This window comes from Sus scrofa, chromosome 13 (assembly GCF_054392235.1).
Source record: "Sus scrofa isolate SSC_HxYL_T2T_F1_AM1 chromosome 13, Sscrofa_HxYL_maternal_Yorkshire_Landrace_v2.0, whole genome shotgun sequence".
Taxonomy (NCBI): domain Eukaryota; kingdom Metazoa; phylum Chordata; class Mammalia; order Artiodactyla; family Suidae; genus Sus; species Sus scrofa.
The window spans coordinates 224291263-224307828 of NC_139395.1; the positions used below are offsets into that span (position 1 = coordinate 224291263).

At 46.4% G+C, this 16566-nt stretch overlaps 1 protein-coding gene across 5 annotated transcripts in view; it reads right to left on the reverse strand.

Moving 5' to 3' along the window:
• Positions 1 to 6220: 6220 nt before the first annotated feature.
• LOC110259168 (aryl hydrocarbon receptor-like) overlaps positions 6221 to 16566 on the reverse strand; it is a 70700-nt gene continuing 60354 nt past the window's right edge. For 4 of the 5 annotated variants that reach the window (XM_084992450.1, XM_084992451.1, XM_084992452.1 and 1 more), the window contains 2 exons: positions 10853 to 12599; positions 6221 to 9866 (listed from right to left, as the gene is read on the reverse strand). In XM_084992450.1, coding sequence (XP_084848576.1) covers positions 9783 to 9866; positions 10853 to 12599 — 1831 coding nt within the window. In that variant the 3' untranslated portion in view covers positions 6221 to 9782. The remainder of the gene's footprint in view (positions 9867 to 10852; positions 12600 to 16566) is intronic. The other variant, XR_014825311.1, reaches the window with a different exon arrangement.

Here is a 16566-nt window from a genome sequence, read left to right on the forward strand (position 1 = left end):
ATTTTTAGGGTAGTTCTGTTAGTGATAAATTCTCTTAATTTTTCTTCCTTTGCTAATGTCTAGATTTCCTCTTTATTTCTGAATGATATTTTTGCTGGACATAGCAATTTGCGTTAACATTTCTTTCAGAACTTGAAAAGGTAGTGCTACCCTCCTCCATGGTTTCTGATTAAAAAAAAAAAAATCACTGTCATTCAAATTGTTTTCCACTGCAAGTAGGTGTTATCTCTCAGTTAGTGTTTGAAGGTTTCGTTTATTTGCTTGTTTTTGTGTTTTGTTTTTTGTTTTTGTCTTTGGTTTTCATAGGTTTGGCTATATGTGTGGGTGTGGCTTTCTTTGACTTCATCCTTTTTTGGATTTTCTCAGCTCTTGAATCTATAGGTTTATGTCTTTTGCCAATTCGGGAAGACTTTAGACATTATTTCTCTGCGTATTTTTTCAGATCTGCCCCTTCCTTTTTTTTTTTTTTTTTTTTTTGAGCTCTGATGGCACATATATCACATCTTCTATTACAGCTCCCTAAGTCCCTAAGGCTCTGCTAATTTTTTTCAATCTACTTTCTCTCTGTTTAGATTGTGTAATTTCTCTTGTCCTACCTTCCAGTTCACTGATGCTTTTCTTCTTCTCATTCTCTCGTTTTTGAGCCCATCCAGTTACATTTTTATTTATTATATTTTTTCTGCTCTAAACTTTTCATTTGGTTCTTTATATTTTCTATTTACTTGCCAAGACTTTCTTTTTTTTTTTTAATTTGAGAGATGTATTTTATTCTTTTTTTTAGAATCTAACAGGGCTAACTCTATTAGTTTTCTTTTTTTCCCCACTGTACAGCATGGGGACCAAGTTACACATACATGTATACATAATTTTTCCTTCCATTGCTGTGTTGCAATGTAAGTATCTAGACATAATTCTCAATGCTACACAGTGGGATCTCATTATAAATCCATTCCAAGAGCAATAGTTTGCATCCATTAACCCCAAGCTCCCAATCCCTTCCACTCCCTCCCTCTCCCCTCAGGCAGTCACAAGTCTATTCTCCAAGTCCTTGATTTTCTTTTCTGTGGAAAGGTTCATTTGTGCTGGATATTAGATTCCAGTTATAAGTGATATCATATGGTATTTGTCTTTCTCTCTCTGACTTATTTTACTCAGGATGAGAGTCTCTAGTTCCATCCATGTTGCTTCAAATGGCATTATGTCATCCTTTTTTAAGGCTGAGTAGTATTCCATTGTGTGTATATACCACTTCTTCCTAATCCAATCATCTGTCAATGGACATTTGGGTTGATTCCAAGTCTTGGCTATTGTGAATAGAGCTGCAATGAACATGCAGGTGCATGTGTCTTTTTTAAGGAAAGTTTTGTCTGGGTATATGCCCAAGAGTGGGATTGCTGGGTCATATGGTAGTTCTATGTGTAGATTTCTAAGGTACCTCCATACTGTTCTCCATAGTGGTTGTACCAGCTTACAGTCCCACCAGCAGTGCAGGAGGGTTCCCTTTTTGCCACATCCCCTCCAGCACTTGTTATTTGTGGACTTATTAATGATGGCCATTCTGACTGGTGTGAGGTGGTATCTCATGGTAGTTTTCATTTGCATTTCCCTAATAATCAGGGATGTTGAGCATTTTTTCATGTGCTTGTTCGCCATCTGTATATCCTCCTTGGGAAAATGTCTATTCAGGTCTTTTGCCCATTTTTCCATTGGATTGTTGGCTTTTTTGCTGACGTGTTGTATAAGTTGCTTGTATATCCTGGAGGTTAAGCCCTTGTCCATTGCATCGTTTGAAACTATTTTCTCCCATTCTGAAATGGTTTTCTTTTGGGTTTCCTTTGCTGTGCAAAAGCTTGTCAGTTTGATTAGGTCCCATTGGTTTATTTTTGCTCTTATTTCTGTTGCCTTGGGAGAATGACCTGAGAAAATATTCATGAGGTTGATGTCAGAGAATGTTTTGCCTATGTTCTCTTCCAGGAGGTTGATGGTGTCTTGTCTTATATTTAAGTCTTTCAGCCATTTTGAGTTTATGTTTGTGCACGGTGTGAGGGTGTGTTCTAATTTCATTGCTTTGCATGCAGCTGTCCAGGTTTCCCAGCAATGCTTGCTGAATAGACTTTCTTTTTCCCATTTTATGCTCTTGCCTCCCTTGTCAAAGATTAATTGACCATTAGTGTCAGGGTTTATTTCTGGGTTCTCTATTCTGTTCCATTGGTCTGTATGTTAGTTGTGGCACCAGTACCACACTGTCTTGATGACTGTGACTTTGTAATATTGCTTGAGGTCTGGGAGAGTGATGCCTCCTGCTTGGTTTTTGTTTCTGAGGATTGCTTTAGCAATTCTGGGTCTTTTGTGGTTCCATATAAATTTTTGGATTGTTTCTTCTAGTTCTGTGAGAAATGTCTTGGGTAATTTGATAGGGATTGCGTTGACTCTGTAGATTGCTTTGGGTGGTATGGCCATTTTTACAAGATTAGTTTTTCCAACCCAGGAGCATGGAGTATCTTTCCATTTCTTTACATCTTCTTTAATTTCCTTGATTAATGTTTTATAGTTCTCTACTTTCCGAAACTATTTTTTTCATTTATCTCACATGTGTTCATAATTGCTCACTGAAGCATTTTTATGATGATTGCTTTAAAATCTTTGTCAGGGAATTCTAATAGTTCTTTCATCTTGTGTTGGCATCAATTGACAATCCTTTTTCATTCATTTCAGGCTCTTCCTGGTTTGTGGTATGACAAATAACTTTCCACTGAAACCTGATACTTTGCGTATTATGTTAGGAGACTCTGGATCTTATTGAAATCTTCCATTCTAGCTGGATTCTCCTGACAGTGCCTCAGCAGGGTAAGTGGGAGCACTGCCTTATTACAGCCAGGTGTGCATTGAAGCCCAGGTTCCCCACTTGGCCCTCACTGACACCTGAAGTAAGGGGTGCTCATTATTTCTGGGCAGGGATGTGAGTTCTGGCTGTCCATGAGGCTGCCACAGGTATGAATCTCTGAGAGAGGTTGGAGTGGCTTTTTGCTCTTCCCCACCTGGCCTCCACTGACACCATGACAGAGCAGGGTGTGGACTCATTACCACTGGGTGGCATGAAGTTCCTGACTGCTTATTGGGCCTCCTCTGATGCCACCCGAGGTGGGAGCAGGAGGTATGCCTTATTGTTGCTTGGAGGTAGTTGAGGTCCTCATGTGGTCTCTCTACTGACCCTGCTGGGTTTGAGGACCTTGTTAGTAACCATTGGCGTAAAAGCCCTGGCTCCCAATCTGGCATTCTCTGAATACCCCTGAGTGGAGAATCTGTGATGCCTGGAGAGGGTGAATCCTAGGTCTTTGCTCACCTGAGTGGCACAGGGCATCAGTATTTTCTGTGATGTTTTGCTGGAATACAGTGACTATGTTTAAAAGTTTTCTGTCTTCCTAGGCTTTTTTTTTTTTTTTCTGGTTGATTAGAGGGAGCCAATTTTTGTTGGAGATTTCATAAATCTATGCCCACTGATGTTTCTAGTTTGCTGGCTTCTTCATCAACTGAAAAAAATAAGCAAAATGGGGACTCAGTGCTGTGTTTTTCCTTGGGTCCCAATGTCCCTAGTTGGTCTGTATTATTCTTTCTGCTTTAGTCTCCTTATGTGTGTTTATATATACTTTCCAGGATTTTTAGTTGTACTTAGTTAAGGAATAGAGCAAAAAGTCTAATCCATTTCCCAGAAGTAGAAGTTTGTCTTAATTTTTAAAATGGAAAAGCAGTATACTTAGCCATGAATAGATAAGCAGAAAATCTAAACGACATGAAAATGAGGCAATGCAATGCCATCCAGATCTGTTACGGGAAAGCACCCGGTTGAGCCCAGCTTCTGCTTAAAAGGATGAGCAGATGTTTGGTGGTGTGCAGACTGGGGCATTCCCTTCACATTAATAAGACCCTACATCACATCCTGAGGAGCCCACACTCTAGGAAGTGTCAATATTTGTAACTGATCCCTTGTACTAGAAGCATAGGGATGACTTTTTAAAATTACTTTTTAACTTTATCACGCATCATACACAAAAATGAATAATAAAATGACCTCCTACCACTGGTGAGAGAAATGGAATTTTACCAGTACTGAGAACCTCTTCTTGCCCCTCCCAGCCACATTCTTCTTTTTACCACTCCTGCCCACCATTCTGATGTTTTGTGTTTATCATTCTCTAATACATATGCATGTATTCTTAATGTTTAGTTTTAATTATTTTAAACTTTAAAAAAGGTATCTACTGCATGTATTCTTCTGCAGTTTTCATGTTTCATCTGACATGTCTGAGATTCACTCATGTTGGTGCAGCAGCAGTGGTCCACTGGTGTCCACTGATGAATTAGTCCCATCATACGACTCTTCCAAGTTTGTTTGCCTTGTTGGTGGTCATTGGGTTGCTTCCAGGTGTTTGCAGTCACAATGTCTATACCTGTGCAAGCACTTATCCTGAGTGTGTACCTGTAAAGAGTTGGGTTGAATCAGAGTGTACCCTAGTTCAACTTTACATTATAATGCCAAAGTATTTTCCAAATTTGTACCAACTTACACTCCCACCGCTGGAGGGCAACATGTTCCACATCTTTGCCAAAGCTTGGTACTGCCAGACTTTAAAACTTTTGCCAGTCAAGATGGTGTAGAATTGCCACCATCTTAATTTAATTTTGTTTCTGCTCAGGTTGTGTCTTTTTAAGTGCACTGCCCTTTCTCTTTCCTCATTGTAAAATGTTTGGCAGTTTTCCACTTGATGTTTTTATTACTGATTTCCATACATACAACTTGTCAAGGTCCCTGAGAAACCCTGAGATTTTGACTGGAATCGCACTGAATCCTTAGGTCAGAAACTATGGATACTTTATGGTGCTGGGTTTTCCGCCAAAACTGGAATGAGAACTTCCCTGGACTTTCACAGGTCTCCTTGTGCCTCCAGGCTTTTATAGGGTTTCCTGTGAGCCTAACAGCTTCAGGAATCAGAGCTCATCAAAGGCAAAGACAGAGCACCCACCAAGCCTTCAGAGGGCCCATGGGTGCCGGGTTCCCCAGGCATCTCTGCCTACTGTCCAGCCACCTTTCCTCCACTGGGAATGAAAGGTGGACCCAGATCCAGTGCTGGGCTCTGCATCTCCCAGACCTACCAGAGAAATTCCAGACAATCCAGGCAACCCCATCCTCCCTGAGTTCTTCTCCTAAGATTAATTCAAGTGCATGCACATGACTCGTCTTGGATCAGTGGAAGGTGATTGCTGGGAACTTCTAGGGAAATTTTACTTGCTCTTGAGAGAGAGGAAAAGGAAGGACAGTGTCTCTTGTGCCATGTGTGGATGTGACATGGGCTTGGCAAACACACTGCAGAGGGCAGCACCAAAATGTGGAGAGAAACACCAGCAACAGTGGATGTCCCCAAAGTCTCTTCTATGCACTGGGCTTTTCCCCTGGGTCTCAATGTTCAAACCAGACAGAGCTGGGTTTTCTGTTGATGCCATCCAACAGCATTCCTTCTGATGATCCCCTATGAGAGCTCCAAATTCCCCCCGGAAAACCCTGTACCCCACTCTCAGCCCATTTATTAGGTTGGGGATGCGGCCCCTCTCCCACTGCAGGAGTGGTGCCTATGACCTTGGCTAAGCCAGGGGCATGTTTCCAGCCCATGCAGGTCCTTGAGGGGGACCAAATGCAGCCTCTCCAGGGCTGCGGCAATGGGGGTCCCTCTGGTTATTTTTATGCCAAAGAATCTGGGCTTTCCTTTGAGATCTGGTGCAAGAATCTGTTCCCTAGCACCTGAACCCGGGACCGCAGGGGTGGGTGTGGCACACACCTAAAATAGGGTGAGGACAGCGCAGCCCCTCCAGCCACTGTGACTGCTCTTTGTGACCCTGCAAGCCCACTCTCTTTTCCTTCACTCCAACCTCCCGTCTCGCCTCCTCTGGCCAGTCCTAGCCCTGGGCGATCAAGCCCTGGGCCAGCCCTCCCTCTGCCCTGGCTTTGAGAAACCGCGTGCCTGGGTCTTCAGGTGGCCCATCAGTCCCCTTCATCAATTCCCCAGCACATTCTGAATTATAGTAGCTGTGGGACATGTTTCAGGAACTGTCTACGGTGGCCTGAAGCATATGTGCCAACTTAAAAGGACAATCGTCAAGTCATTTTCAAATCATAATCAGGAGAAAGGAAGAACACAGCTCAATCATCTGACCTCATGAGTCAGGGTAGTTTTAACACACATTTACTTCAACTCCTCCTGCTTGGCACAGATCACAAACACAATGGTTTGAGAAAGCTACGCTCACCAAAGATAAGTCACACCTAGAACTATAAACACACACACGTGCACATGCTACCTGCTTTAACATGCTAAGTCACAGATTGTGTCAGAAGGAGGATATGATATTGGCCACGTAAGACACATTTTTTTTTTTTTTGCTTTTTAGGGCCGCACTCGCGGCATATGGAGGTTCCCAGGCTAGGGGTCTAATTGGAGCTGTAGCTGCGGGCCTATGCCAGAGCCCCAGCAACTTGGGATCTGAGCCGCATCTGTGACCTACACCACAGCTCACAGATCTTTAACCCACTGAGCGAGGCCAGGGATTGAACCCACAACCTCAAGGTTCCTAGTCGGATTTGTTAACCACTGAGCCGCGATGGGAACTCCACCCATCTTCTTTTTTTGAGTAAAGGATAATATCTTGCCAGGGGCATGCATATTCGATTAAAGGTTGTTATTTCCAAGACGTTAATTACACCGTACATCCCAATTATTAGGGCGTATTACTTGTTCCCTTGAGAGATTCGTCATTCTGGGACAATCCAACGACACCGAGGCTACTGAGGGTTCCTGGAGCTCCCAGGACAAGAGTGCAGTTCACAAGAGACTGAAGGCTCCCAGGCGGTGGGCGCACGTTCTGTGGCGAGGAGGGCAGACCCCAGCCGGACATCACCTTGGGCAGTCACACAGCTGGCAGCGTGTCAGCACTGACCAGCAGGCCCCCACAAAAAGAACGTGGCGCTGCCTACTGCAAAATGAGTTTATGTGCTCAGGGTTGTCTTTAACTGGTTCTTCAGATTGGGGCACAGTGTGGTTGCTATGCTGACATCCTGAGCCTGGCTTCCTAACCTCGTGCCTCTGCACCCCTACTCCCTGTCCCCTGTGTCCCCTGAGAGGTCAGTGGCCCAGAGAGTCCAGCTCGCTGGAATGGTCGATGCGAAACGCCACCTGCCCTGTCTCCATCTGCCTTAGCAGATAAACCAGGTGTGTTGTGAGTCTCTGGGGAGGGCAGGACTGCTAGGGTCAGTGTTCTCGGCCTCACCAGTCTGCGGGGTTTGGGAGATGCCCCAAGGAGATCAGTGAGTCAACACCCTCTGCACGTCAGCACCTTGGGAAGGTGGGCCCCCCAGCCGTTCACGTCTCTGTGGATTCTGTTCAGTGAGGTGTGCACCTTGGGCCTTCTCTCCTCCCGAATTCTCCTCAGATCTGGGGGAGACAGTGAGGTGTGGCAGCGGGTGGGCAACAGGAGGGATCCCGGGCTCCATAGGTGGGAAGAGGGAGAGGCGATGAGGAGGGGGTAGGGAGGCCCTGCCAGAGCTTGGACCACCGAAGTCTCTCCAGAAGATCACCTTCTCCCTCGCTGGCCTCCAACCCCACGGGCTCCTGTCCCCAAGGACCAGCCCAGCCTCATCGCATGTGCACTGGTCCTTGGGAGATGTTTTCTGGGGAGCGTTTCGAACAACTCACCTTCAAATGGATGTGATGGGCGCCACTCACCCGTTACCTGGGGTCCTGCTTTCAGCAGTGTTTCTGGGGGACAGCTGACAGTGAGTCCCATGACCCCCCCCCCCACTTTGATCCTGGGCTTGGCTTTGTGACTTGGTTTAATCACCTGCCCTCAAAGAGGCCTGACGGGCACGGCCTTGCTCTTCGAGCAGTTTACAGCCAAGAAACCCTGGCCTCTTACTGGAAAGGCCACAGGGAGAGGACCAAGGAGGCTGCTGACACCCAGCAAATTGCCATGCACATGCGTGGGGACACCTCAGACCCTCAGGCCCCAGCAGAGCTGCCTGATGACCACGGCTGCAAGAGTGACGCAGGCGAGCCCACCGCATCGCAGAACCGTGAGCAAACAGGGAACTGATGTTTCATCCCCCCGGGTGCTGGTGACTTGCTCGTCAGCACTGTGACGGAGACACCAGACATGTTCACCTGACTGTGTCAGTGTTTCGGTCTGCAGAGGGCAGCCACACAACTTGGAGAACCGGTGTGCACTGCTACACACACGCAGTGAGTCTGCACTTTACACGGGACCATGAAGGTTGTGGCCCAGCTGGAAACCTCACGTCAGGACAGGCCCCAGTGTTCCAGCAGAGACAAATGTAAGAGGCTCTCCAGACAGACCACATCCGTGAGGACACGACGCTCCCCATGTATAGATCCCACATGAGGCTGGGGAATTAGACCTCACCCCATGATGGGAGGCTGTACTTTTTGGTTTGAGAGCAAAGGAAGAAGTATTTACAGGGTATTGGTGCATGTTCGTGCTTGTTTCCTCCGTTTGTCAGGTTGCAAGGCCTTAGTTGACGTCTTGGTGTTTTGGGTCCAAGACAGCAGAGGCCCCCCCACCCCATGCAAAACAGCGTCACCAGCGCCCAGCGTGCCCAGCACTGTGGGGACCGAGCACCAATGGCTCCCTGCGGCTCCTTGCCATGCGCAGGTCGCGCAGCTTCTGGTACCTGGGGGTGGACTCAGCGGTGTGAGAAGGGTCCTTCCGCTGGGCTCTGCAGCGGGCAGGTCCCCAGCCTCTTGGTGTTTCCGTCCTGTGGTCTTCCATCCATGTGTTCATGTGCTCGTGAGGCACCAGCTGGGGCCTGGTTCTGGGTGACAGGGGTGAGCAGCTCAGATGGAAGAGTCCTGCTGGATGACATCAAAGGTCACCTTCAGCTCCTCAACAACAAGTCCTGTGGTTCAAGGCTGAAGGAGAAGTGGAAGAGCTCCTAGGAGCCTCGTCCGCTCTGATCCTTTGTGGAAGGAGAAGCAGGGGCAGCCCGGGCCTCAGGACCACGCTCTGTCTGCTCTTCTGGGAGATGGGGGCCTGTGGACCCGAGTCCCCCGACGCACCCTGTCTGGATCCTCACCCGTGGTGTCCCTGCACAGTGCCCTCCGGTGGGCGCCATCCTGCACGCAGGCTCCGAGAAGGGCGCCCTCTTCCCCTGCCTGAGTCCTGGGTGAAGGCTTGGCCCTTTCAGGGGTCCAGACCAAAGGGCCACACATCCCTTCTCCCTGGCGGCCGCCAGCACGCCACTGTGCTGTATCATGTCATCCACGCGTCTGGATGGCCCTGGTCCCAGGTTATCTGGTGCCGAGCCTCACCCCTGAATCTGGAAACAGGGCTCCCAAACCACAGGGCCTGGCAAACAGGACGGGTCTGGGAGGCTGGCGATTCATCATGTCTTTTTCCTGTTAACAGTTTTGTGATTCAGATGCTATTTTTGAAACGAAGAAGTGAATTCTGTATGCTTCTTTAGTATAAAGTGCACAGAATGAAATTAAGCAAAAAAACCAAAAAAAGAACAAAAACAAAAACAAAAAAGCCAAAAAACCACCTTTGGGATCCAGAGAATAAGCTTTCAGATATGTGTATTTACACACACAGAACAAAATTAAATATTCACCCAGATATGAAAGTTTAAGATACTTCAGTTTCAGCGTAAACATCAGTAGTTAAGGCCCCAAACCGCATCCATAGACATCGAGTACAAAGCATGACGCTGTCTCTGTAAGTCAGAATTTGGAGGAAGACGAGCTCCCTTTTGGGCCTGGAACCCTAAGTGCCGTGGTGCGATGTACTTTGTTTTGGTGACACTGCTGTTTAGGAGAACGGGGAAGATTAGGTTAGAACAAAGTTACAGAAGACATGGCTCAGTCCAAGGGCTCTAAAGCTGACCCTTGTTTATAATGATGTAAATTTGAGGCTTTAATTAGGAATCTGCTTGGTTTTAGATATAAGTCTAACAAATTCGGTCTCCTGATTTTCTAACCTATGAAGGGTTAGGGTTAAGGAAAAAAACTGGGAAGGGGTGTGAGCATAAGGCTGCTAAGAGACGGGAGACTAAGAGCCCCAGAGTGAGGGCTGGCAGTATGACAGTGAGAAAGGGGCAGAAACCCCAGAAAAGTCAGGTGGCGGGAGCCTGGGGAACAGGGAAACTGTTCTGTATTCCAGCTAAGCCCCAAGGGCTTTCCTGTATCACCAGAAACCGCTAAGGCATCTGCTTCTCTGTGTGAGGTGGGAGGGTCACAACGCTGCAGTGTGACTTCCATCCCAAGCTGCATTTAGGGAGAGAGCTACGGTTATGTGAAGGGTCCACATGTATGGAGGTCCTGGTTCCCTGGATCACCAGGTAATCATGTAGGAACCTGGATGCGGGCACAGGAAGTGGTGCCAGGAGAGGACAGCACAGCAGAAGTGGGTGCCAAATTCAAAATATCCACGACTATTTCAAGCTCTTGGTGTTCAAAACTGGGCTGAATTATACACAGGTGTTAAGGTGTCTCAGGGATGTCCAGGAGACAGCAAGTTGGGAGCAGAAGGCAGCCGGAGGGCTTATAGGGTTAAAATCAGGGTTCTCCAGGGGTAAAGCCATTCCTGTCTTCGCAGGCCTCACCTGACCAACATCAATAGTGATCATCAATATATTTGCAAAATCCCTCCACATGTCCCCACACTGGAGCCTGACAGCCACCCCGCACCTAGGCCCAGCCTGGCCTGCACAACCCCCTCCTCTGCTGGCCGGCTGAGGTGAAACATTCAGATTCGCCCACAGGTCCCCAGGGCCCTGAGTGCCAACACCTACCTGGAAGTTGTGGCCACCCTGCGTGGATGGGGGTGGCCAGGCAGGAACAGGAGGGCAGGGAGGCAGGGCTGGGCTAGACTGCACCTGCTGTCTGCCCACAGCACATGGTGCTGGCACGGCCAGTCTGTTCTTGCTTTGCCTTGTTGGCTCAGCGGGGCTGTTGCCCTGGCTGCTTCCTGTGCCGGGAGAGATGCTCTCTGAGGACAGGAGGGGGCTCAACTGTGGGGCTTGGGGAATGGCAGCTCTCACACAGCCACCCAGCTGCTGGACACTTGGTATCCCCTCTCTCACTTGCTTGCAAGTTCCCTGGGTCTGCAGCCCCATCTGCACCCACTGCTGTTGCTTGGTGACTGGGCCTGAGTCTGCACCATAAGAGTCCCGAGTAGCCAAGGGTCCATGTGGAAGCACCTGGGACGGACAGGCAGGGCTCCCTGAGAGGGCGTGGGGTGGCTGCTCTTGGCTCCCAGGTGTGTGCTGTGGTGAACCCAAGGCCCCGTACACAGATAGGGGCCGACCCCTGCACAAGTTGGGAGGAATGTCACTGGCTGGCCCTGTCCACAGAAGGCAGGGGTCAGCCATGGTGGACCATGCGCGGCTGAAACGGTCAGGTGGGGCCTGTCCTGCCTCCTTCCCTGCCCCAACTTGCCCAGGGACCACTTCTGGCTGGCCCTGGATGTGGAAACCCCAAATGCTGTCCAAGGAACAGGTGCCATATGGGTTGACAAAGGACGTGTGGTCTGAGGCAATGAGGGGCTCCTGACAGTGATCACTCCGTGCAGGTGCCCGGTGCGTGGACTCCTCACAGAAATCCAGATTCCCACGGCCCGGCAGGGCCAGGTGTCCAGGGATAGTTCCTCCTAAAGGGAGTGAAGGTGTGTGGCTTGGCTGAAAGAGCTGGGCCGACTGGCTGTGAGACAGGGGCTTGGGCGGTGGGACAAAGCCAAATACTGTTGGTTTCTTGCACACCCCCCAATTCAGAGGCGCTGCCGGGCTGTGCCCAAGCTGCCACTGCAGAGGGCTCTGGAGGGCAGGGCCAGAGGTGGGAAAGTGCTGAGTGTGTGCTTGAGGGCAGCTGGGCACTGTGTCCCCATCCTGCAGTGGACTTACTTCCATGGTTAAGGGCATGGTTAGCTGGCCCGTGTCCAGAGAAGACAGTGGCTTCAGGGTCTGTGGAGCAGTTGTGCAGGCTGGTAGGGATGAGCACACATTCTCACTGCTGTGAGAAAGCACCTCCCTCTTGCTGGAGAGGCTCCTTCCCCGGCTGGGTGGCAGCAGGCAGCAGTTCTGAGGCCCTGCAGGGTCTGCGTCAGCCCTGAGAAAGGCCTGTCCCCACTGACGCTGGTGGAGGTTGGCGACGCCCAGGTGCTGGAGAGTGGAGCAGAGACTGGGCTCTTCTTCCATGTCCTTCTCCAGCAGGCTCTCGAGGGTCAGGAGGGAGCTGTCTTCCTCCTCCTTGTCCTCACGTTTGTCATGAGACCCCCACCTCTCCAAGAGTGATCCTTGAGGGGTTGGTGGAATGCAGGCCAAGTACGTGGATCCATCCTGCACCACGGCTCCAAGAAGAGAGGCTGGGCACACAGGGTCCTGGCCAGTGGGGGCACCCTGCCTTGCCCTGGTCCTCTTGCTGGCTGGGAGGGCAGTCAGGGGGCCAGGGAGGCTGCTCTCATACAGGATGGCCTCCCCTGTGGCCAAGGTGAAGGGCAGCCGCAGGGCCCGCTTACGCAGGTGATCCTCCCCCTCCGCATCCCTGCGGGTAAGAACACACGATACGGAAACTGGGACTCAGCACAGAAATAAGACAGGGGGTCTCCTGGTCGGAGGACAGTAGTGGCCAAACAACTAAACAGATGAGCAAGTGGCAGGACTTCATCTGCTCTGTTCTTTAACCCAAAGAAGTCATAGCATTGAACCTGCACATTTCTTGCATTTTTTTAAAGAGTACAATCTTGGTCAATACTTTCTATCTTTGATTCTGAAATAGTCTCGAGAAAACTGCTCATTTGTGGGATGAACATTGGAGAAATCCACATAGAAATTCCCTACATTATGAGTCTACTTTAAAAAGAATAAATCATTACACAAATGTGATATATGCAACGGTTTTTCACTAGGGAAAATAATTTCCTCCGTCCTCCTCCTCTGAAGACTGACAACAGGTGTCTGCTGTAGGGCTGCTCTACACTCACGGAACCCTGTGCTCAGCAGGTGCGAGCTTTCCTTCACTGGCCCGACTCCACTTGAATCTCACATTTGGTCTGGAGCCCTACAAAGGAAAATGGACCAAAGTGAAAAAGCGTGTATTTGGCAAAAGCTGACCAGGTTGACGTGGGCATAGGAAACACTATTGCAGGAGAGATCTTTAGAGAAGGCAGTGTGTTACCGGAGGATCTCTGGTCATGCCCTTTGTCTTGCAGTCTACTTTGTCTGTTCTTACAACAGCCACTCTGGCTTTCTGTGCTTACTGTTCATATTGTGTATCTTTTTACATCTGATTGTTTCCAACCTATTGATGTCACTATTTATTTACTTATTTTGCTTTTTTTAGGGCTGCATCTGTGGCATATGGAAGTTCCCTGGCTAGGGGTCGAATCGGAGCCACAGCTGCCTAAGCCACAGCCACAGTAACACGGGAACCGAGCCGTGTCTGCAACTTGCACCACAGTGCACAACAATGCTGGATCCTTAACCCACAGAGTGAGGCCAGGGATTGAACTTGCATCCTCATGGACGCTAGTCAGGCTTGTTACCTCTGAGCCACAAGGGGAACTTCCATCGTGTCATTATTTTAAAATGTATGTCTTATAGAAGATACATAGTTCAGTGCTTTCTAAAAATTCATTCTGACAATCTGTGTCTTTTAATTGGAGTGCTTCATCCATTAACATTTAATGGAATTATTGATAAGGCTGAATTGGGTCCTCTGTGTTACTATTTGCTTTCTTTTGTACTCTCTTTTTTGGGGTTTTTGTTTCTCTGTTCATGCATTTATTTACTGCCTATTTTTTAAAGAAAGTCATTTGAACATATATACCAGATTTTTCACTGTATTTTTGCATTATAATTTTTACGGGTGCTCTAGGAATGACAACATACACATTTAACATTTCAATATCTTCTTATAATTAGTTCTGTGCTGCTTTACATAAAACGTGCACCTTGCAACTGTGTCGTCCACGTGCTCCCAACACTCATCATTTATACTAGAGTTGTCTTATATGTTACATCTACGTGTTATAAATCCCAATGTATTTTGAAAAAAAGGGAAAGGGAGAAATTATCTTACAGTTTTATTCACGTTTACTATCTCCTATTCTCTCTATTCCTTTTTCAAAGTTCAAGGTTTTTTCCTTCAGCTTCACATATTTCTTTTAGCATTTACTGTAGTGCAAGTCTACTGGTAAAAAATTCTTGGCCTTCTTCCCCCAAATAATGTCTTTATTTGCCACCATTTTTTGAAGGGCATATTCACTGGGCGCAATATTCAGAGTTCACACTTTTAAAAAGTACTTTAAAGATCTTGTTCTAATGTTTTCTGATCACCATTGTTTCTGGTGAGAAGCCCACAATAATTTGAATCATTATTACCCACACGTAATGTGCTTTTTATGGTAGATTGCTTTCAAAGTTTTCCTCTTGCCTTTGGTGTGCGACAGTCTGACCAAAACATGCTTTGGAGTGGTTTTCTTTGTATTCATCCTGCTTGGAATTTGCTGAGGTTCTTGAGTCTGTAAAATTTTAGCTTTTACAAAATTGAGGAAGTTTCTGGTCATTATTTCTTCAAATATATGTAATTTATATACTACACAAATATATCTTTATAATAAATAGTCAAATGAAAATTACATATACACACATATTTTTTCCTGACCATACGGTTCTTTTTCTGGGATCTCACCTAACCATATGTCAGACCATTTGATAGTGTCCCAGAGACCTCTGAGGCTGTTTATTTCTTTTTTCAATATTTTTTCTCCTTGCTATTCAAGTTGGATAATTCTATCAATCTAGCTTCAAGTTCACAAATTCTTCAATCTCCAATCTCCTGTTAAATCCATTCAGTGAAATTTTACTTTAGATACCACTTCACATTTCTGTTTTTAAAAATAGTTTCTATTCTTCTGCTGAGAATTCTTATCTTGCCACTCATCATAAGCATATTTTCCCTTATGGCCATAAGCATAAACAGCTGCTATGAAATTTTTAACCAATATCTGCGTAATCTTAGGGTTGGCCCTATTACTTTTGAGACTTTCCTGTTCATTCATATATCAAGTAATTTTGGATTGCATTCTTGACCAAATAAGAAGTAATTTTGGATTGTATCTGGACGTTGTGATAATACATTGTAGATTTGGATTCTATTATTGCCTTCCAAAGATCACTGATGTTTTTATTTTGCTTAACTTGGCAAGAATGAAAATGCAAACTCTGTTTTCCCTGCGATGAGTGACAGCTGAAATCTGTGTTCTTTTGGCTTTAGGCTGGCTGCTTGCATTATATTTCACACATGCATGGTTCAGGTGTCAGCAGAGATGTGGATTGTGTTTATTCATAGAATTTGGCAGTTCCTCCTCTCTGGCTCTCTTTAGAAGACAGAAACTTTGAAAGACACAAAGTTTTTATTTCATTTTGTAGCTGCTGTGGTCACTATCATGCCCGTTATTTGGTTCTTGCATCATTAAGACCATGGGTTTTCTATTGAAGCTTTAACTGCCCAGTCCAAGTGCAATCTTTCCCCAAATAGCAGTACACCAGGAAACTCGCCCTATGCCATTCCTGCCCTTCAATCATTGATTCTCCAAGACTGCAGTAACTGTTACTGTTTTTTACCACTTTGACCTGAGTATTAGTTAGTGTTGTTGCTATAGCTGTTACTTATGGGAAAGTTGATACAGAGGGGAACTTCACCACCACCACCAGCAGAACTTTCCAGGAAATTAAAAAAAAAGAGAATCAAATATGGATAAATTTTCGTAGTAAAATGTATGAGGTAGAGATTTCACTTCTCCCATCCTCCCAATGGCTTATCTGCTACCCTAACCTCACTTCTTTGTTTTGTCCTTATGGATTTAAAAACGCCTCTTTAATTGTACTTCATTTTCCACTCATTCATTAGATCTGTTTCTTGACAAACTGCCTTTTCATTGCTCTATCTGGTGCTAGGACAAATCTGTGCTAAAGTTGGTGCGGCATTACGCCTGGCCAGAGAATACTACAACCCTTGTGAAAAGCCATTTGACAATAGTGTTAAGGGCCTTTGAAATGTTTTAACTCTTTGATATAAAAACTCTACTCTTGAGAATCCTTCTAAGGAAATCAGAATAGCAGTCAGATATTCATATACTAAATGCTCATCATAATATCTTCGTAATAATGAAAAACCCTCCTCTCCCAAGTTTTAATATTTGATGAAAGGCTACAATGTATCCATATAAGAGTATATTATACAGTCATAAAGATTCTTATGGGTACTTTTGATGTGAGAAATTGCTTTTAACTTATGTGGAAAAATCAGAGACATAAAACTATATATGGGATCTAATCTCAAGTATAAGATTCAAAATATGTGCCAGATATACCTGAAGGAAAAATCAACACATTGACAATACTCTGAGTAGTAAGATAACAGCTTTTTTTTTTTTTTTTTTTTTTTTTTTTTTTAACGCCTGCACCTGCAGCATATGGAAGTACCCAGGCCAGGGGTCAAATCGGAA